Source organism: Boleophthalmus pectinirostris, unplaced genomic scaffold (assembly GCF_026225935.1).
Source record: "Boleophthalmus pectinirostris isolate CB_2022bp ecotype Guang Dong unplaced genomic scaffold, ASM2622593v1 HiC_scaffold_12, whole genome shotgun sequence".
Classification (NCBI taxonomy): Eukaryota; Metazoa; Chordata; class Actinopteri; order Gobiiformes; family Gobiidae; genus Boleophthalmus; species Boleophthalmus pectinirostris.
In genome coordinates, this window is record NW_026571018.1 from 10,795,057 (window position 1) to 10,814,735 (window position 19,679).

The following is a 19,679-nucleotide window of genomic DNA, read 5'->3' on the forward strand; positions in this document are numbered from 1 at the left end:
AGTATTTCAAAGTCCTGTTAAACGAGGTATTGTTTGCAATGAAACGCACGATTAACGCCGAAACGCTCTTTTCAAAGGCGTCTACAGTGTTGAACCGTCATAATTAAAAGTGGGGGGAAAATGCACGGCCCATGCAGGTGGCCGATGTCCAAAACTTGCTAGATAATCGTTTCTTTGCTTTGGGCCACACGGCTGACACATGCATTAAGTTGATGTTTTGTCCACTCGACTCATATGAAAGAGTCGTTCATAGAGAAAATAAAGAAGAGAATATCATATTCCATGCTAAGGAACAAAAGCACAATTTTAATGTCTACATCGAGTGAAACAAGAGAACGAAACCATTCCTACAGCGCTAAGCATTTCGGAATTCGGGCAAAACTAGAATTTATAAAAACGAAAGAGAGCGGTATGCCATTCGACCAATCAGATATGAGGATCGGCGCAGCTGCTTTACATGGGGCAAGTATAAATACAGTTCACAGGCGCTTTCTCTGACATTCGTTCGTCTCTTAGCGGAAGAGCACGTCATGCCTGACCCAGCGAAGACGGCGCCCAAGAAGGGCTCCAAGAAAGCCGTGACCAAGACCGCCGGCAAAGGTGGTAAGAAGAAGAGAAAGACCAGGAAGGAGAGCTACGCTATCTACGTGTACAAGGTGCTCAAACAGGTGCACCCCGACACCGGTATCTCCTCCAAGGCTATGAGCATCATGAACTCCTTCGTCAACGACATTTTCGAGAGGATCGGCAGTGAGGCTTCCCGCCTGGCGCACTACAATAAGCGCTCCACCATCACCTCCAGGGAGATCCAGACTGCCGTGCGCCTCCTGCTGCCCGGAGAGCTGGCCAAACACGCCGTGTCTGAGGGCACCAAGGCCGTCACCAAGTACACCAGCTCTAAGTAAACTGCGCCTGCGCGTTCATCCCAAAATAACGGCCCTTTTTAGGGCCACACACAGCTTACAAAGAGCGCTGTCTGTTTTTGTTTTCTTTTTCTTTTAAAGATTCAGTTTAAGGGTTGCAGCACAATACCTGTCAGTAATGACAGTTCTTTACAAAACATTAAATGATCGGGGCCAGTGTCTTTCTAAACTTAAGTGGGACTCTAGTTCTTCAGTCATTTCATTAAGGTTGAGCAGTTTCACTCTTAACCTACACAAAGCCATATTTCGGTCCTAAACTCTCAAAAATATTCAGTTGGTGTTTTTCTTTATTGTACAACTAGTCATCGTTGTGATGAATTTAGGATGTTCTGCTTCAGTCTTGTTCCTCCTCAGGTGTGAGGAGTGCAGCCCGTTTTGTTCACCTGTTCAGATGATTTGAAGCTTCTCTGTCATCTGTCCGATAGGTCATCTATATCGCACCTCCACAGAGTATGAATTGTGTGGAGGCTTGTCTTCCAAGTCATCTATTAAAAAAAATATATATATATATATATATAGATAGATAGATATGTGATTGTTCAGTTTATTTTATTTTATTTTATTACCTCCGCCAAGGAGGTTATGTTTTTGCCGGCATTTGTTTGTTTGTTTGTCTGTTAGCAACATAACTCAAAAAGTTATAGACCGATTTTGATGAAATTTTCAGGATTTGTTGGAAATGTGAAAAGGAAGAACTGATTTCATTTTGGGGGTGATCCGGAAGAAATCCTGGATTCTGGATCACTTTGAAATTTTAGTTAACATTGTGGTAAATGGGGCCAAAAATTTTGTTTCTCAATATCTCGGTTAATTATTGACGAAACCCCATGAAATTTGACTCAGGGATGGACAATGGGATCATATTCCAAAGGCTGATTCGGATCTGATCCAGAAGACTGATTTTATCGCAATTTATATAAAAATGGGGGTAGTCCTTGGCGGAGGTCTGCGCTCTCTGAGTGCTTTTCTAGTTTTATTTATTTAATGAGACAGGAACAGTGCACAGTATATATTAACCTCAACAGGAGAGATATCAGGTTGTAGCACTAGTGCTAATTTCCACCTGTAGTCCCCTAGCCAAGCCTAGCTATCAGCTGTTCTTCCTGGAGACCTATGTAGCATGTTTTGGATGAATATAAACTCAGATAGTGGATCTGAAAAGTCTTCTTTGTTCTTTGTAAACTGTTTTTACTCTTTGGAAGTTCAGTCACTCCAGTGTTTTGGGAGTTTGGTCCCTTTTTTTCTTGAGTGAGCTACAAAGGTACCTCATAGCAAAAAATCAAAGGTATACTGTCTAAAGCAGACTTGGAGAGACTTATCCATGCGCTTGTCCCCAGTAGGTTAGACTACTGTAATGGTGTCTCACTGGCCTCTCCAAACGAGCCGCGAGACAGCTACAGTACATCCAGAACACTGCAGCTCGGGTCCTGACTCGAACTAGGAAGTACGAGCACATAAGTCCTGTGCTCAGGTCTCTGCACTGGCTCCTGTGGCTCTTAGAACAGACTTTAAAGTGATCTGCTTGTGTACAAGTCTCTCCATGGCCGAGCACCAAATTTTGTGACTCTGTCCCTCTAATTTATGTAATTAATGTCTCTTTTTCAATTTTAATCTTTAATTTTATGATGATTATTAGTTTTTATTGTGATTTTAATGCTTTTCTCATTCTGTAAAGCAGTTTGAATTACTTTGTGTACGAATTGTGCGATACAAATAAACTTGCCTTGCCTATTTCCTATACAACAGGTGATAAAATGTGTGTGAGATGAGAACCAGCTCTCGTGTGTATTATTTTTTCAGAGGCTAAAATGGTTTGGAGAGGAGCTGGTTCTTGGACAAACACTTTATTTTTGCATTTGAGATTGCTCTTTATTGGGTCACGTCACACTCCACTTCTTTTTACAGTCTATGTCCAGGACTCAGACCGGTTCAGGAGGCTGCTGTCCCGCAGCCCAAACATGTCCAGCTCAAAGGATTGTCGTGAATTTGGTGTGAATTAGGAGAAATTATTAGTGAAAAAGCCTGTGTGTATGGGACTTTATTACTCATGATGCACCTGTTGGTATTGTAGTTCCGGAAAGCCCATGTCCCGAGTTCTCTGCAGTATTATTATTATTATTGTGTAAGGAGCGGAGCACAGTGCTTACCTCAGGCATCCTGTCTAATCTTGTGTGTACAAGCACAGTGTACGTCCATACGATGTAAGTATTGTTCGTAATTTAATATGAATCTATATTTTGTAAGTTTATTTACAAATGTGTAGTTTTCATTGCTTGATGTTTTGACGCTATTACTTTTATGTAGGCGAATTTCACCTGACATCATTGTTATTAAAAACCCGCGTTGCATGCTGGGAAATATTTTGGTCGGAGGCAAGAAACATGATAGCAGTCAAACACAGTGCATAACCTCGCATATTTGTCCCCGATAATGGTAAATTCCTGCTGCATTATGGGATGCACAAATAGAAGCACGGAAGAAGGAATGTCTTTTTCGTATTCTGAGTGAAAAGAACCGCTAACGGCGAATTAAATGGCTTTCAAACATTCACAGAGCAAACGTAGAAGATCCTAACAAACCGTGGACTCCAACAAGTTCAACAACGCATCGAGACTCTTGGAGGCTTTCATCTTTTCTGCTGTGAATGGCCCAGGAGTTTCCCTCAAGTAATTGTGGATATCGCTGAAGTGAATATTTGGCCAGGTAGTTGGCGATTCCGACCAGAAATTTGGTTTTGTCTAAATTTGTAGGGGTTGAAAAGGGTGATTTGGCGTCCATCGATGCTTATGATCAATTTCTGGTCACATTGTCAGGATCAGTGCCTCTGTGCTGTCCTTCAGACCAGCCCTCTCAAGCCATTGGCAGGATTTCTTGATATCAGCCACTTCAGTTATGTTCCGGTGGTACAGCCCCATGTAGGGGTTTGTCCTGCCATGATGGTCCCTCCAGCACCTCTTCCTCTGGACCCCACTGTCTGAGACATTCTCTGAGCACCTCATCTGTCGGGGCCTTGTCCTTGATGTACTCAAGGAGCTTGGATGTTTCATCCTGGACAGTGGTTCCCACACTCACTAGTCCTCGGCCTCCTTCATTCCGGCCTGCGTACAGTCTCAGGGTGCTGGATTTGGGATGGAACCCTTCATGCATGGTCAGGAGCTTTCGTGTCTTAACATCTGTGATCTGTATCTCCTCCTTTGGCCAGCTTACAATTCCTGCAGGGTATCTTGCCTCTTCGAGGTTGCCATTTGCTTGTGGGATACCAAGGTACTTGTAACTGTCCTCAACGTCTGCTATTGTTCCCTCTGGGAGTGAGACCCCCTCTGTGTGGACTACCTTCCCTCACTTTGTCACCATCCTGCTACATTTCTGAAGCCCGAATGACATCCCAATGTCTGTACTATATATATATATATATAATGAATATCTATACAAATATGGACAAAAGAATGCCCCCTCTTTTAATGGAAATAATAATATTTTCAGCCTACCAAGGGCTTCATTTTATAGACACCCTGAAAATCTAAGTGAAATAATGTTGTGGCAGGTTAGTCGAGTTTGCCAAAAATGTAATTGTTGCAACTCAAAATGCTTCTCAATCTCTTGTGTGCCCCCCACGTGCTTGTATGCATGTTTGACAACGTCATGACACAACATTTATGGATCTTTTAGGGATGAGCTTTTAACCATGATGAATTGCTCTCTTCAGACGGGGGTCTTTCCTGCTGCCTTCAAAACTGCAGTGGTGAGGCACCTGCTGAAAAAGAGCAATTTAGATTTTAATGATTTTAACAACTACCGACCAGTGCCTAACCTACCATTTTTAAGCAAAATTTTAGAAAAACTTGTTTTTATCCAGCTAAATATTTTTTGTTTAGATGATCATAACATCTTGGAAAAATTTCAGTCTGGTTTTAGGGTGAACCACAGCACCGAGACTTCCCTGGCAAAGATTTAAAATTATTTTAGAATAAATTGCGATTCACAAAAAGTGACCGGGTTGGTTCTACTGGATCTGAGCGCTGCCTTTGATACAGTAGACAACTCTATTCTTTTACTGTATGTGTCCCTCCATGGATATGCCTCTCCAGTCCAGCACTGACCTACCACCAAACCACTCATGCTGAACCATGGTGCAGGCAGCATCGTGTTCTCCTTGTCTTCTCCAGACTCTTTCACGTCTATTACAGGGTGAACCTGCTTTCATCTGTGAAAAGCAAAGGGCAATCTGTAAATTCTGTAGGGTTAAGGAATGGCCTCATCCTCCAGTAGTGGTTATCACTCCACATACACCTCCACATACAAAACCAGTTCTGTTTTAGGGGTTGTCTCAAGATGTTTTCAGGCCAACCAGTAAGCTGCTGGTGCCGGTGCCAGTGCTCACCCGTGAACGACCCATGTTCAAACCATTGAAATGCACCAATGTTGCGTCATTGACAGAAGTTGTGAATTTGCCACCAAATAAAAACAAGGCCATACGAAATAACAAATAAGGATCACATCCTTGACTACAAGTGAGCATTTGTACTCAAATCATTATTTATCTGCACCAAGCAATCCTACAACATCTGTTATGGAGAAGGCAGCAGTGATGCCTAATCCAAAGATATAACTTCACTGAGCGAACACGGATATAGCAAATATTTGTTCTTGTCACTTGATTTCTCCACCATGTGTGACCTGGATGAACCTGCTGACATCTACTGTGTCGTCACTGTTCGCTTGGTAAAAACAAGTTTTACTTGGTTCCCGTTGAGAATAAACTTTTCGGTTCCCACATGTTCTGATTTTCGGATACCGGTTTGAGATGAGATGAGGGAACCAACACCGGCACGGTTACCTGTCGGCCTGAAAACATTATGGCACCTGTTGTTCATTTCCATTAAAAGAAGCATCACCTTTTTGTTCCTTATATAGATTTGTTTTTCTCTCTCCACATTGAGATCTAATGTGTTTTTAAAGTGTTCTCTTATTTTTGAAGCAGTGTAAATAGTGCTGTCTACTGGAATATACATGATTGAATTGGTGACATCATATGAGAAAAATCATATTTGAGAATACAGACTCGAAACTTTTACAAACCATAGAAATCTGTTATGTTTGGGTGACTAACGAATTAAACGTATTTTACACGTGAGTCTAAGCACGTTTTAGCGCCTTGAAAAAGGGATGCTAGTCTAGCTGCTTTTTGTTTTTTGTTTTTTTGTGTGTGAGTGTTTGTTTCCAGCTGCTGATTCTGTTGTCAGCCTGGAAGTGCAAAGGAAATCCTTACAGGAACAACGTTTGAATTGACATCATATGGGTATTATGAAAAAAAAAAAAACTTGTTGCAAAGCACTAAAGGCACAGTTTTCCACACCAAGACACTGTAAGGTTTAATATGTTTTAATGGTAAAGCAGTACAATTATTTTAAATATCCTCTAAAAGACTAAAAGTTATTACTACTCAACTCATCCAAAAATCCTTTGCCACGTCAGGTCTTGATGCGAAGTGAGAGTTCCTGTCCATTAAAAGTAAAAATTATATAATATATATATATATTACGAAAAGGTTACTGTCAAATCCCAGACACCATATCTAAGCAATTATAACCAACTATTAATGATGGTGAGATGAAGCCTCATGATGCATTGAACTACTTGAATTATTGTTTCAAGAAAGGGGTCATTTATAATATAATAAATTTTGTATGTATTCTGTGTGTGTAAATTTCCCCAAAATGGTAATATCATAAAATGTCAGGTTAAGCTGTTTTTTTTCTGAAAACAGCACAGATGTAATCAGGCAAAGGACAATATCTCATTAAAAAATAAAATAAACTGAACAATCACATATCTATCTATCTATCTATATATATATATATATATTTTTTTTTAATAGATGACTTGGAAGACAAGCCTCCACACAATTCATACTCTGTGGAGGTGCGATATAGATGACCTATCGGACAGATGACAGAGAAGCTTCAAATCATCTGAACAGGTGAACAAAACGGGCTGCACTCCTCACACCTGAGGAGGAACAAGACTGAAGCAGAACATCCTAAATTCATCACGAACGATGACTAGTTGTACAATAAAGAAAAACACCAACTGAATATTTTTGAGAGTTTAGGACCGAAATATGGCTTTGTGTAGGTTAAGAGTGAAACTGCTCAACCTTAATGAAATGACTTGAAGAACTAGAGTCCCACTTAAGTTTAGAAAGACACTGGCCCCGATCATTTAATGTTTTGTAAAGAACTGTCATTACTGACAGGTATTGTGCTGCAACCCTTAAACTGAATCTTTAAAAGAAAAAAAAAAAAAAAACAGACAGCGCTCTTTGTAGGCTGTGTGTGGCCCTAAAAAGGGCCGTTATTTTGGGATAAACGCGCAGGCGCAGTTTACTTAGAGCTGGTGTACTTGGTGACGGCCTTGGTGCCCTCAGACACGGCGTGTTTGGCCAGCTCTCCGGGCAGCAGGAGGCGCACGGCAGTCTGGATCTCCCTGGAGGTGATGGTGGAGCGCTTATTGTAGTGCGCCAGGCGGGAAGCCTCACTGCCGATCCTCTCGAAAATGTCGTTGACGAAGGAGTTCATGATGCTCATAGCCTTGGAGGAGATACCGGTGTCGGGGTGCACCTGTTTGAGCACCTTGTACACGTAGATAGCGTAGCTCTCCTTCCTGGTCTTTCTCTTCTTCTTACCACCTTTGCCGGCGGTCTTGGTCACGGCTTTCTTGGAGCCCTTCTTGGGCGCCGTCTTCGCTGGGTCAGGCATGACGTGCTTCTTCCGCTAAGAGACGAACGAATGTCAGAGAAAGCGCCTGTGAACTGTATTTATACTTGCCCCATGTAAAGCAGCTGCGCCGATCCTCATATCTGATTGGTCGAATGGCATACCGCTCTCTTTCGTTTTTATAAAATTCTAGTTTTGCCCGAATTCCGAAATGCTTAGCGCTGTAGGAATGGTTTCGTTCTCTTGTTTCACTCGATGTAGACATTAAAATTGTGCTTTTTGTTCCTTAGCATGGAATATGATATTCTCTTCTTTATTTTCTCTATGAACGACTCTTTCATATGAGTCGAGTGGACAAAACATCAACTTAATGCATGTGTCAGCCGTGTGGCCCAAAGCAAAGAAACGATTATCTAGCAAGTTTTGGACATCGGCCACCTGCATGGGCCGTGCATTTTCCCCCCACTTTTAATTATGACGGTTCAACACTGTAGACGCCTTTGAAAAAGAGCGTTTCGGCGTTAATCGTGCGTTTCATTGCAAACAATACCTCGTTTAACAGGACTTTGAAATACTTTAATGTACAAATGTGATTTTCACCAATGACAGTCCTATCCTAATGCTGTCCTTGCGCTGCCAAAGAAAAATCGCTGTGCTTATTTCACCAAGTTAGGAAAGCGGCATACATAGATTGTCCCTTCTAAATTCAGACCCAGGCAGGCGTGTAATAAAGCTCATGCTCTTTGTAACGAGTGGGTGGCTCTTAAAAGAGCCGTTGTGTGATTGGTTCGGTGAGACACAGTTTACTTGGCCTTCTCGGTCTTCTTGGGCAGGAGCACGGCCTGGATATTGGGCAGCACACCACCCTGGGCGATGGTAACTCCTCCGAGCAGTTTGTTCAGCTCCTCGTCGTTGCGGACAGCGAGCTGCAGGTGGCGGGGGATGATACGGGTCTTCTTGTTGTCCCTGGCGGCGTTGCCGGCCAACTCCAGGATTTCAGCGGTCAGATACTCGAGCACCGCGGCCAGGTACACGGGGGCTCCGGCGCCAACACGCTCGGCGTAGTTGCCCTTCCTGAGCAGCCTGTGCACACGGCCCACGGGGAACTGCAGCCCCGCCCTGGAGGACCTGCTCTTAGCCTTAGCCCTGGCTTTGCCTGCACCTTTACCACGTCCAGACATCGTTAGTGAGTATTGAGTCTAAAAAAGAATCAACTGTGACCCTCTGGCGCAGCGGTTGGAATTATAAAGGCCCTCCTGATCGCTGATTGGTCCGTCGGAGAGAGAGACTTCACCAATAAGAAAACACGCTCACTCACACTTTGAAAACAACGCAGAGAGCGCGCGCTTTTCACAAGGATCACATAAATCTTGAAAATAAAGAAACATTTGTTCACAAAACCTGCCTTTTGATGCCTCAGAGCAGGAGAACGTTCATGTTTACACAAAACAAACATTGAAAGGCGACGATAAACTGATACGGATACGTATCAAGTAATATATTTTTGCGAACTTTATTGTACTTTCTTGATACAGTAAAGACGGGGCCTCAGACCTTGTAAAATATATTCAGTAGTTTATTGAGGGGACAAATATTACCGACTGTGTTGTGTCTAGGTTGAGCAGACGTCCCTATTAACCCTGGATAGTCCCAATTTTGAGCCCTGTGTTCCCCAGCAGAGTTATCAAAAAAAAAAAAAAAAAAAGTCCCAGTTTCATCCAAGAAATATCCCAGGTGTCCCCATTTTTAACCAATTTGGCCCCTGCCAGCAGTAAAGAGAGGCATAAATGAATATCTATTGGGGTAAAATATAGAAAAGTTGCCATGACATGACATGTAACATGATTAAGTCCGTATTCATAAATCAAGATAATTATGATGCAAAGATGATCGTTTCTGGTGTAAGCGTCAAAGAGGCAAGTGAACCTGAAATATAAAGTCTCACAGGTAAAGCGACAGCGTAGCTACGGGCCCTCCAGAAAGGACAGGAGGTACATATGGTCAGCACAGCATTATCTTCGTGAATTCCCATTCATAGGCGGGGGTCGGGTCGTATTTGAGACTGGAGCTAGGAGCACACTCATGAATAGTGTGGAAGTAAATGTAGTGCGTAGTGAGTGACTTCAACCAGTAATTTTCAGATGGCCTAAGGCATAAAACAAGCCAAGCAATCAGTTTAAGTGTGACTCTTTGTTTCATGTAGGTGGCTCTTAAAAGAGCCGTTGTGTTGGGGTCCGGTATCAGGTCGGCTTAAGCCCTCTCTCCGCGGATGCGGCGGGCCAGCTGGATGTCTTTGGGCATGATGGTGACCCTCTTGGCGTGAATCGCGCACAGGTTGGTGTCCTCAAACAGACCCACCAGATAGGCCTCGCTGGCCTCCTGCAGAGCCATGACGGCAGAGCTCTGGAAGCGCAGGTCGGTCTTGAAGTCCTGGGCGATCTCCCTGACAAGTCGCTGGAAGGGCAGCTTGCGGATGAGCAGCTCGGTGGATTTCTGGTAACGACGGATCTCTCTGAGAGCCACTGTGCCGGGCCTGTAACGGTGAGGCTTCTTAACACCGCCGGTAGCCGGGGCGCTCTTACGGGCAGCCTTGGTGGCGAGCTGCTTCCTGGGAGCCTTTCCTCCGGTGGATTTACGCGCGGTCTGCTTAGTTCTGGCCATATTCTCTGCTCTAGGAATTCAGTGAAAACCTAAGACGATATAAGGTCCGGGCGTAGGCAGCGGCTTTTTATAGAAACCAGGGCGAAGCCGATTGGCTGCGCGGGGCTCGCGCTCTGAGTTCAAACTTTAACCCCGCCTCTGCCCCGCGCGCTTGTTCAGAGGTTCACATCGTACGGTCTATGGCTCACGCTGGTGAAGAATGAGCCTTTGTCAAGATACTGTCAGAGGCTTTGTTTACACATGCGCGCGGCCAAAATCAGATTTCTGAGATTAGGTAAATGACTTTCAAAATCCACAAACTCTGATGTGAGTAATGAGAGGGAGCATGATCGGAAAGAAATCATATGGCTTTGGTGTTAACGGGGCATCTCAAACAAACTATTAACTCCAGAAATCAGGTTTTTGATTTTGAGTGTGTGTGTAACCGCAGCCGCAATTCTATTTATTATAATTTTCAGTAATTATGCGTTTCCTGTGTCATATCAACAAGATACCTTTTTTTTTTTTTTTTTTTAATTGCATAATAATATAACTGAATAAAAGTCGACCATAAATAAGTACTATAAATAAGCATACATGCTACTTGCGCCCTCATAACGTACATATTATTTCCTCATTAATATTAATTATTTTATAGTTCTGTTTGTGCAGTATAGCAGCACGTGACTGGTGACGGATCGTACTAACAGGGGCATCGCGGAGCACCTACAGACGCACCGGGCACATTATTTGACATTACTGGACAAAGATGAAGCTCTTTAGTGCGAGTGGTGGCTCTTAAAAGAGCCTTTGTGTGGCGGGGGTCGCGTCAGCCTTTACTTCTTGGCCTTCTTGGGGGCGGCCTTCTTGGCGGGGGCCTTCTTCGGGGTCTTCTTCACCGCCTTGGGCTTCTTGGGCACCGCTTTCTTGGGGCTCTTGGCGGGCTTCTTGGCTGCTGCTTTCTTGGGCGCCGCCTTCTTCGCTGCTTTCTTGGCCGGGGACTTGGGCTTCTTGGCCGCGGTCTTCTTGACGGCCACCTTCTTCTTGGGGCTGGCTGCTTTCTTGGCCGCGGGCTTCTTGGGCTTGGCGGCGGCCTTCTTCTTCACGGTCTTGGGCTTGGCCTCGGTCTTGGCCAGTTTGAAGGAACCGGACGCGCCAGTGCCCTTGGTCTGGCTGACGGCGCCGGAGGTCACCAGCTTCTTGAGGGCAGTGTTGATGCGCTTGTTGGCCTTGGCCACATCCACGCCCTTCGCGGCCAGAGCCTTCTTCAGAGCGGCCACGGAGACGCCTTTGCGCTCTTTGGAGGCGGCGATCTCGCCGGTGATCAGCTTCTGCAGGCTGGGGCCCTCCTTCTTCTTGGCCGCGGCCTTCTTCCTGGGCGCCTTTGCTTTGGCCGGAGCGGTGGCCGGTACGGGAACGGTCTCTGCCATGGTTCGGGTTCGTGTCGGGTTAGATCCGAGTCTGTGGGCCGGGCGCGCGCGCGGACCACAGTTATAACGCACATGAGAACCGTAGAGACTCAACGCCCTCTGCTCGGCGTCAGTGTTTCCGCTCTGTGTTTTTCTCTTCGCAGTTTAAAGTTAAAAATACACAAATATGACATATTTTACATGAACTCTTTCATATCATGCTTTAGTGCACAATCACATCTTTTAATTTAACGCACCCTCGTACGCTCAGGATCCTGCGTTTTAAATTACAAGCCCTCAAACCCGGACCATGTCCAGACGAGCGAGGCACTCGGCTTCGACTTTTTCCCACATTTTGCCTTAAACTGGACAAAACCTTGACAAATGAGAAATACTTTGTATTTAGATCAAGTAAAGAGATGTCAAACATTACATTTACAAATTAAACTCGTGGAGTGGCTTCAGCGTTTAGTTGTAATTAACCAACTTTGTGGCGGTAGTAAGCACAACTGCGGACGAGCCTGTTTGTAACAGCGCTGCACTGATTTATCGTAATAGCAGTCTCTGACCTTTTTCCTCCGATGAGCTAACTTTACACAACGATCTTTTTAGTTGTTTAGCACAATGTGCATAGTTCAGAACTCTCTTAGCGATCTACTTCGGAAACTACTGTTGGTTCCGGAGCTTTATGTTGGAGACACTCGGTGTATGACTAGTCATACCGATGTGCTTGAACTCACATTGTGAGCTTTTTTGTGGCGCGGATACGCTCATTACACATTCATTTATGACAAGGTATTTCAGTTTCTGCACTTTCCTTTTTTTTCAATTTAGGAGTGAATTATTTAAAATTACATGTATTTCTCCAAGCAATAAATGTTAACAATAAACACACAAGTTATTTCTAAAGATTAAGGGATCTCTATTACATTATTCCTCATCAAAACATATCTGGAGTTGGGTTTCATTTCAGTCACTTATATAACAAGCATACCTACATTCAGCTGTTAAGAGTTTTAGGTTTGAGGGAAGAATGCCTAAACTCCTACCATACTATTTTACTAAATTGTGCTGTTTGAATCAAGAATATGTTATTTTTGATAATTACTCATCCATTTTCTTGAAGAGAAATGCAGAGGCAGTGGCCTAAGCTCATTGGTCAGGGAAAAATTCAGATTTTTTTTTTTCATTCATAGACAATGTAGGCCTGTGTTATTATTCAGTCCAGAAACTTTCATTACACTCAGTTTAATAATAATAAGCATACATCTATACATTTGTTGTTGTAGTAGTAGTTAGCAAATAATGACACTGACTTCAGGTTGGCACATTGAAAAATACAAAACAATTTAATATACAACTGTTTAAAACAATGGAGAATGTAAAAACACTGGCAGATTTCATGCAGAGACAGAGGTTGTGTCTGTTAAAAGTTTTTCAATGCTTGGAAATGAAATAAAGCGCTAAAACGGTTTATTCTCATCATAATCATACAATTCATTTACAGGCCGTCCAGCGTTTGAACTTAAAAAAATAAAGAAAAAAAGTCACATTTGTGCTGGTCCCACAGAGTAAAACTGAAATAAAAGATTTGAGGTGGTAGATTTAGGTAAAACCGAATAAAAGGGTTGTCTGTCCAAAGGGCTGTGAAGATGCTGCTGGTTGGTTTAAAAGTGCGTTGGTTGGAGGTCAGTGTTTGTTGTTGGGGTCTTCCTGGTTTGACGTCGAGAGGCCATTTTGTGTCTGACTGGTGCCCGATCCCAAACCGTACAATCTCCCACAATACTTGGCGTCATCAATGTTGTCCTCGAAGAAAAGCTGAACAGAGAAAATAAATGTCTCACCTGCTTGTTGTATTCATTTGAATTTAATTTAAAAGTTCTACGGTTACCCCAAACCCAGAGTTTTTACTAATGATGGTGAGTATAATATTTCAATAGCCAATGGGAAAGATATGAATAGTAATAGTCACAATACAAACTATTTTTGATGCTAAGGAACAGACTCAATACAGTTTCTGATACAATGACAAAAGAAAAAAAAAAAAATTATATATATATATATATATATATATATATATATATTTTTTTTTTTTTTGGATAGAATGTCCTTGCACATCTGAACCAGGCCGCAGCCTGATGACATCATCACATGTTTACATGTGCTAACGTTTTTGGCGGAGAAAATATCCATTTGCGGCAGAAATATCTATTTAATAGTCAGGCGGATGTGCATCCTGTTATGATACGTGGAAGTTTATGGATATAAAAAGGGCACGGAGCAGCAATGACAGCTAGTGACGAGAGGCAGCTAAACTTCTTCCTTATTGAAGGTAAGTGTGGATTCACTGTATGCTTTCAGAGCAGAGTTTATTCACTGTTAATTAACATCAGAGCACCTGACAGGGCTCTTATAGTAAAGTCGTGTGCGCGCATACTTGAGTGACCGCGCCGTGCTTTGGCCCACCTCCTCCAAATGGGCTGAAGTCCCAGCCATACCATGCCTGGGACCTCCTCCAAATGGGCTGAAGTCCCAGCCATACCATGCCTGGACACGGATTGGCTGCGCTCACTCACTTCTAAAATCTTAAGTTGTCCAGATAGGTTCCATAGTGGTGCATGGGCATATACTGGTTTATTGGTCTTATAGTTGTTCAAATACAGCTCAAGATCATTCTAAAGCTATTCAGGAAAAACTCATTTCTATCCTGCGAATGTGACTTTTCTTTTAGAATCGATATCTGATTAGCAGAATAGTATACAATAGGGCTCACACATTATATAATATCATAACAAAGGGCAAATACATAAATGGAGAAACAGAAGTCGTTTGGAACCATGTAGCTCTGCAGCACACACATTTCTAGTTTGTTTGTTTTTTCAGTTGCAGTTGTGTTGCTGTTACCTCTTTCATCCTGAAGAAGGCCATCCCTGTGAGCAGAGAGTCTGACCCGGCCTGGTGCTGTCGGCCAATCCTCTTTAGCTCCAGCTGATCTGCCACTTCCTGTAGCCCTCCCTGAAGACACCACACAGGCATATTATATCATGGACTGTTTTATGTATGACAGACTGCACATGTTTAAAAGGTGCACTATGTAACTTTTCGGTTGGGGATCCATCACCTTCTTGTTTCTATGGCTTTATCATTGCTCTGCTTTGAATGTTCCACAATATAACATTAAATAGATCTACCTTACTTGTATTCATTTACAGGTGGTTTTATAGCTCAAAAAAACAAAACAAAACTGGCATTCTGACTGTAAGCAGGGTCGCCTCTCCACAGATCTGACCTGTAACTTGGTCTGGTTTGGTCTCTGAAGATAGAAAGGTTTAATACCATACTGTGAAACATTCCAGGGAAAGCAATAACATCTCCATGAAGAAAAACATTTGACAGACCCACCTTTAAATGCTCTATATTATGCAAAATTGATTCTTGTGAGCTTTTAAAAAAATTTTTTAAACAAAACTATATAATCATGTTTTTGCACCTTGAGGTTCTTGCAGCTCTTCATGAGATATTTGACATCATAAATGGCAGGAAAAAACAGGTTTAAGATTTGGAAGAAGTCATGCTCCTCTTCGGGCAGTCGGGCATCTGTGAGCAGCTTCACCAGGTATCCGAAATCATAACCACTGCAACAAACAAAAGACAATTTTAACAAAAACACATCAAAACATAACTGAGGAATCTGTTTTTCCTCAGGTTAGTCAAATATATAAATGGCCTCAACATTAGGTAGACTGTAGGGGTGGGTGATATATCGATATTTTAAATATATCGAGATAGTTTTTAAACTCGCGTCTCCTTCACTCGTCACTATCGCCGTGAACGCCGAAAGTTGGTGCCAGTGAAAAGCTTCAAGCACCACGAACATTTTCCACCATTTACAGACAAAACCATCAGCAGCACATCCTCATATTCCACCGAGTCGCGTCCTTTGCCCGAAAGAAGCTAAACGAGCTGAGCTGCATGAGAAGTGCGCTGTTTATGCAAATGAGCCATGCGCTTAAGTTTCGTTTCTGTAAAATGTAAACACACGTGCGCAAAACTGCATTAAACACATTATTATCGCAAACGGGCTAATGTAGAGTCGTTATGCTTTATATATTGTAAAGTTTAGCAATGCAAAGTTTATTTATGCAGAAGATTTTAATTAATAATCTGCTGCAGTGTCACTTGTACAATAGTGTTTGGAAACGTTGGGTTTGGTCTGCAGTGGATTGTGGGAAACCTCAGAGCTCCTTACTGCTGGATAATAACATGGATCTATTGAAATAAGGAACATCCTGAGCTTCTTCTGCTAAATGAGCTCATGGTTATGGTTATGGTTTGGATAACAGAGTTAATGCAAAGATGAGTTTGTGTTGAGTTGGTTTATTTATGAATGAAAAGAAGGAAATATGTATTATTTCTTTTATTTTACAGTTAAATTATTATTTATGTAATTAGGGTTTTTGTAATCTTAAATGTTCCTATATGAACTGCCAACCTCTTACACTTCAATAAAAAAAAAAAGACCTTGTGGAATTTGGCAGATTGGTTTTTGCAAGTTTTCAGTTTTAGGGGGTTATTTTTTCTTGAACATATATCAAGATATATATCGTATATCGAGATATAGCAAAATATATCGAGATATATTTTTTGATCCATATCGCCCAGCCCTAGTAGATTGTATATTATGCAGTCATCCAGGAGATTTTTAGGTTGCAAGAATTGAGAAGCAATGTTGTTATTTTTTTTTTTTTTATTACTGATATTGTGAATCATTAACGATGAACTCCGTGACCTTGACATCTGTATCCTACCATCAGCAGCACTGACCTATGGAAGGAGAGCCACTTGACGTTTTCACACAGGACTAGCCCTGAGGTCATGAGCAGCTCGGCAAAGTACAGCGTGTCAATTCCCTCCTCCTCGTGTTTTTTGAACTGGAGACCAGAGTTTTGCAGCAGATCTATGGAGTCCTGGGAGTACATGTCTTCTCTATAACAACACAACAATATACACATCTATTAGGTTCATGCCATTACATACAAAAGAGCCTTTGGTTTAACTAGAGATGGAGAAGAGGTGTGCTAAATTTTTCCTATGGCTAAATGAGGATGTGTTATGGCTCAATATTTCACTGGACCTTTACAGAAAATGTTTTACTGTAGTGTCATAGCCCAAAAAAATTAGATGACATAATTAGCGTAAATCTCCATATTTAGTTTTGATCCAATATGCTGCGTACACACCAAGCCTAAGGTCTAATAAATCTGCATCAGCTGTGAAAACATAATGGACAGAACAGCATTTCCCAAAGTGTAATATAGGACCCTCTCCTTCATTGGGAATTTTAACATTTCTATGTCCAATTTATTGTTCAGCTTAGTTCACTTCTGATCACTTTGGATTCCTGATCTAATTGATTGGCTTCTGTTTTAATCCTGGTTTAATGATGGTTATTGCAGTAGTGTAGCGGGTCTCACGTGAGGTTGAATTTGAAGTTGAACTGCCAGGTGGTGGTGCCTGCTGGGTAGTCTCCGTCCTCGTTCATGAAGGTCAGTCCGAGCTGGATGATCTTGAGCAGGTCCACGTTGCAGCGCAGGAGCTGGTACTGATAGTCCACGGTGCTGCGAAACTCACCGATCGGCCGCACCACCACGCCAGGAAACTCTGTGTCCTGAAAAAGTACATAAGATACTGTGAACAAGTCATACTTTGCAGCTGATGTCGTCAGTATTCCCTGGGGGTGCAAACTGTAGGCTCTATTCTTTCTGTATCTCTGTTACTCAAATTAGACTTCAGATTATGGTCAGATTATGTTAAAACAAAAATCTGACTGACCAGTAAACCAGTAGTTTGTGGAGAAAATGACAGCGCTTTACCATTGCAATGTAGTTGTAGTTCTGAATTATGGCTCTGATCTTGCGCATCTCATCCTCCACGTTACTGGCCCAAACCTCGCAGATGATCTGGCTCGAGTCGGTGAGCGCCGCCGGCATTCTGATGTCACCTCAGAACACGACCGTCACCGTGGAAACCACCCTCCAATCAGAGAGTGCGAACAGGAACCCGTCCAGCACACCCAAATATTACCTATGAAGGAATAAACAGCGATATTAACTGGAAGCTATAAAGATTTCTCAGCTATGCTCTATCCACCACCAATGACATGCAAGCAACTAATGATTATTTTAGAAGTGTATTAGACGTTTAGCATTAGTATTTATTTATATTCCTCAATTCCTATGATATTTTTAGGAATTTGTCCAATTGTAATAATAACGCTGTATAATGAAAAAACGCATTCTTCATTAGATACGTCAGATCTTGTAGTGTTCTCTGCACTGCTATAAATTAGTGCATCACAGGGAGAATTGTATCTGTTATCGGACCTTGGCACTACTCTGTATAAACATTCAATTTGGGAGTAGCTCCCAGGGTACAATGCTCCCATTTATGTGCAGTCCCATTAAAACCACCAAAAAGGCAACTTTTTAACTCAAGAACCCTTATTTCATTCTCATTCACTTTTCATTTGCATATCAGAAGCCCAGAAAGTGACCAAGTCTTAATCAAGTTACTGTTTGAATACCGATCAGTACCTGCAATATCTAAAGTACAACAAACAGCAGAACGTTATTTTTCTGTGTTAAATATTGATACTTTCCCTGGGGTTTTAAAGTCAACTAAAAGCACTGCTCTGTATATTATTCAAATAAGACTTAATATGGGCTTTATTTTAACACAATGTGACTAAAACAAGATGACATGGTTGGAACAGGTGAGATGATTTGTGCTGTTAAACAAGACTCTCACACTTAAAATTACAGTCGTGTTTTTTTTTTTTTTTGTTGGAAAATCAAACTAAACTGGACCATGAATGTATTATTATTCTTTTTTAAATATTTTTTATCATGAGTTTTTAAACTATCTTTAAACCTTTTTTGTCTGCGTTTGCTAATGTGTATATTGCTTCACCATGGCAACAACTGAACATTTTGCCAATAGGGATACATGTAGAAACCCCCCAACATGATGTCACTGCAAAGTATCAATAGCAATTAACAAAGCCTTCTGGGGGAACTGAGAGAACCACTGCTCTGAAGCTTAACCCAAAAACAACAGTTATGTCAGAAAACTGATACAAAAACATGAATGAATACTCAACACCATATAAAATAGTTGCTCTGCTTGCCTCTATGACCCTGATATTCAAAGCCAATGGTGTAACTTTTGCTTGTAGCAAGTTTCAATGAAGAAAAAAAAAGTGAAAATTAAAACGCATGATGATTGTTATGAACAATAATGCTAACGAGGACCACAAACCCAGTTACACTTCAAGCGACATGGCTACGGGCAAATTACACCAGGACGCAACGGCGTAGTTGTGCTAAAATAGTCTATACACTGGCACAAATGATTATTGCGACTTTCATCCTAAAATACCCGAAATTTATTAACAAACCGCTGTTAGCATTAGCCGCTAACTGCTAACTACCTGCTAGCATTTCGAAAAAACGACAGCCAATTTCATGTCGAACGAGAGCAAAAACAAACGGGAATCATCGATAAAACTATGACATGCTTTGCTTTTGTTTGTCGATTAAAAAAATACAGAAATGTTGTGATAGTATACCAAATTTTCGCCGAACACCGTAAAACAAACGCGCCCCGGTGCTGATCTCACTTCTTCGTCCTTTTTTCGCTTGTTCCGTTTCCTCTTCGGACAAAGAAAAGACCGTTAAATGTGCACACTGCCATCTGCGGTGAAGAACAGCACAATAACGACAAAAAAAACGTAAAATGATGTGACGATTTACAAAACTAACTCACAAAATTAACATTAAAAGTCAGTACAATGTGAATAGGTTGTATAGTGTTTAACTGGCATTTATTATTATTATTATTATTATTATTATTATTATTATTATTATTATTATTATTCAACACTACTGTTTTGACCTACAGAACAGTGATTACGTGTGAATATATGCAAAATA

The 19,679-nt window shown here is 41.8% G+C and overlaps 6 protein-coding genes across 6 annotated transcripts; 1 reads left to right on the forward strand and 5 right to left on the reverse strand.

Moving 5' to 3' along the window:
- Positions 1–490: 490 nt before the first annotated feature.
- On the forward strand, positions 491–2,489 carry LOC110156432 (histone H2B 1/2-like). Its single transcript, XM_055148541.1, has one exon. The coding sequence runs from the start codon at positions 531–533 to the stop codon at positions 903–905; it is 375 nt and encodes a 124-aa protein (XP_055004516.1). The 5' UTR covers positions 491–530; the 3' UTR covers positions 906–2,489.
- A 3,866-nt stretch (positions 2,490–6,355) lies between these two features.
- Positions 6,356–7,682, reverse strand: LOC110156462 (histone H2B 1/2-like). The gene has a single exon (XM_055148542.1). It carries the CDS (start codon positions 7,679–7,681, stop codon positions 7,307–7,309), a length of 375 nt encoding a protein of 124 aa, XP_055004517.1. The 5' UTR covers position 7,682; the 3' UTR covers positions 6,356–7,306.
- Positions 7,683–8,395: 713 nt separating this feature from the next.
- Positions 8,396–8,836, reverse strand: LOC110156460 (histone H2A-like). The gene has a single exon (XM_020920661.2). It carries the CDS (start codon positions 8,818–8,820, stop codon positions 8,443–8,445), a length of 378 nt encoding a protein of 125 aa, XP_020776320.1. The 5' UTR covers positions 8,821–8,836; the 3' UTR covers positions 8,396–8,442.
- Positions 8,837–9,186: 350 nt separating this feature from the next.
- Positions 9,187–10,301, reverse strand: LOC129407447 (histone H3). The gene has a single exon (XM_055148530.1). It carries the CDS (start codon positions 10,298–10,300, stop codon positions 9,890–9,892), a length of 411 nt encoding a protein of 136 aa, XP_055004505.1. The 5' UTR covers position 10,301; the 3' UTR covers positions 9,187–9,889.
- Positions 10,302–11,115: 814 nt separating this feature from the next.
- On the reverse strand, positions 11,116–11,729 carry LOC110156458 (histone H1-like). Its single transcript, XM_020920658.2, has one exon. The coding sequence runs from the start codon at positions 11,707–11,709 to the stop codon at positions 11,116–11,118; it is 594 nt and encodes a 197-aa protein (XP_020776317.1). The 5' UTR covers positions 11,710–11,729.
- A 1,281-nt stretch (positions 11,730–13,010) lies between these two features.
- Positions 13,011–19,435, reverse strand: cnot8 (CCR4-NOT transcription complex, subunit 8). Its single transcript, XM_020920612.2, has 7 exons — positions 19,316–19,435; positions 17,562–17,772; positions 17,163–17,356; positions 16,513–16,674; positions 15,179–15,323; positions 14,593–14,703; positions 13,011–13,506 (listed from the first exon to the last, which is right to left on the reverse strand). Exons 2-7 carry the CDS (start codon positions 17,676–17,678, stop codon positions 13,378–13,380), a joined length of 858 nt encoding a protein of 285 aa, XP_020776271.1. The 5' UTR covers positions 17,679–17,772; positions 19,316–19,435; the 3' UTR covers positions 13,011–13,377.
- Positions 19,436–19,679: the final 244 nt, after the last annotated feature.

Coding starts and splice junctions, on each gene's coding strand:
- LOC110156432 (XM_055148541.1), top strand. CDS start 531: ATGCCTGACCCAGCGAAGACGGCGCCCAAGAAGGGCTCCAAGAAAGCC.
- LOC110156462 (XM_055148542.1), bottom strand. CDS start 7,681: ATGCCTGACCCAGCGAAGACGGCGCCCAAGAAGGGCTCCAAGAAAGCC.
- LOC110156460 (XM_020920661.2), bottom strand. CDS start 8,820: ATGTCTGGACGTGGTAAAGGTGCAGGCAAAGCCAGGGCTAAGGCTAAG.
- LOC129407447 (XM_055148530.1), bottom strand. CDS start 10,300: ATGGCCAGAACTAAGCAGACCGCGCGTAAATCCACCGGAGGAAAGGCT.
- LOC110156458 (XM_020920658.2), bottom strand. CDS start 11,709: ATGGCAGAGACCGTTCCCGTACCGGCCACCGCTCCGGCCAAAGCAAAG.
- cnot8 (XM_020920612.2), bottom strand. CDS start 17,678: ATGCCGGCGGCGCTCACCGACTCGAGCCAGATCATCTGCGAGGTTTGG. Junction 17,357..17,561: donor ACTACAACTACATTGCAATG/GTAAAGCGCTGT, acceptor GTACTTTTTCAG/GACACAGAGTTTCCTGGCGT. Junction 13,507..14,592: donor CCTTCTTCAGGATGAAAGAG/GTAACAGCAACA, acceptor TTCTCTGTTCAG/CTTTTCTTCGAGGACAACAT.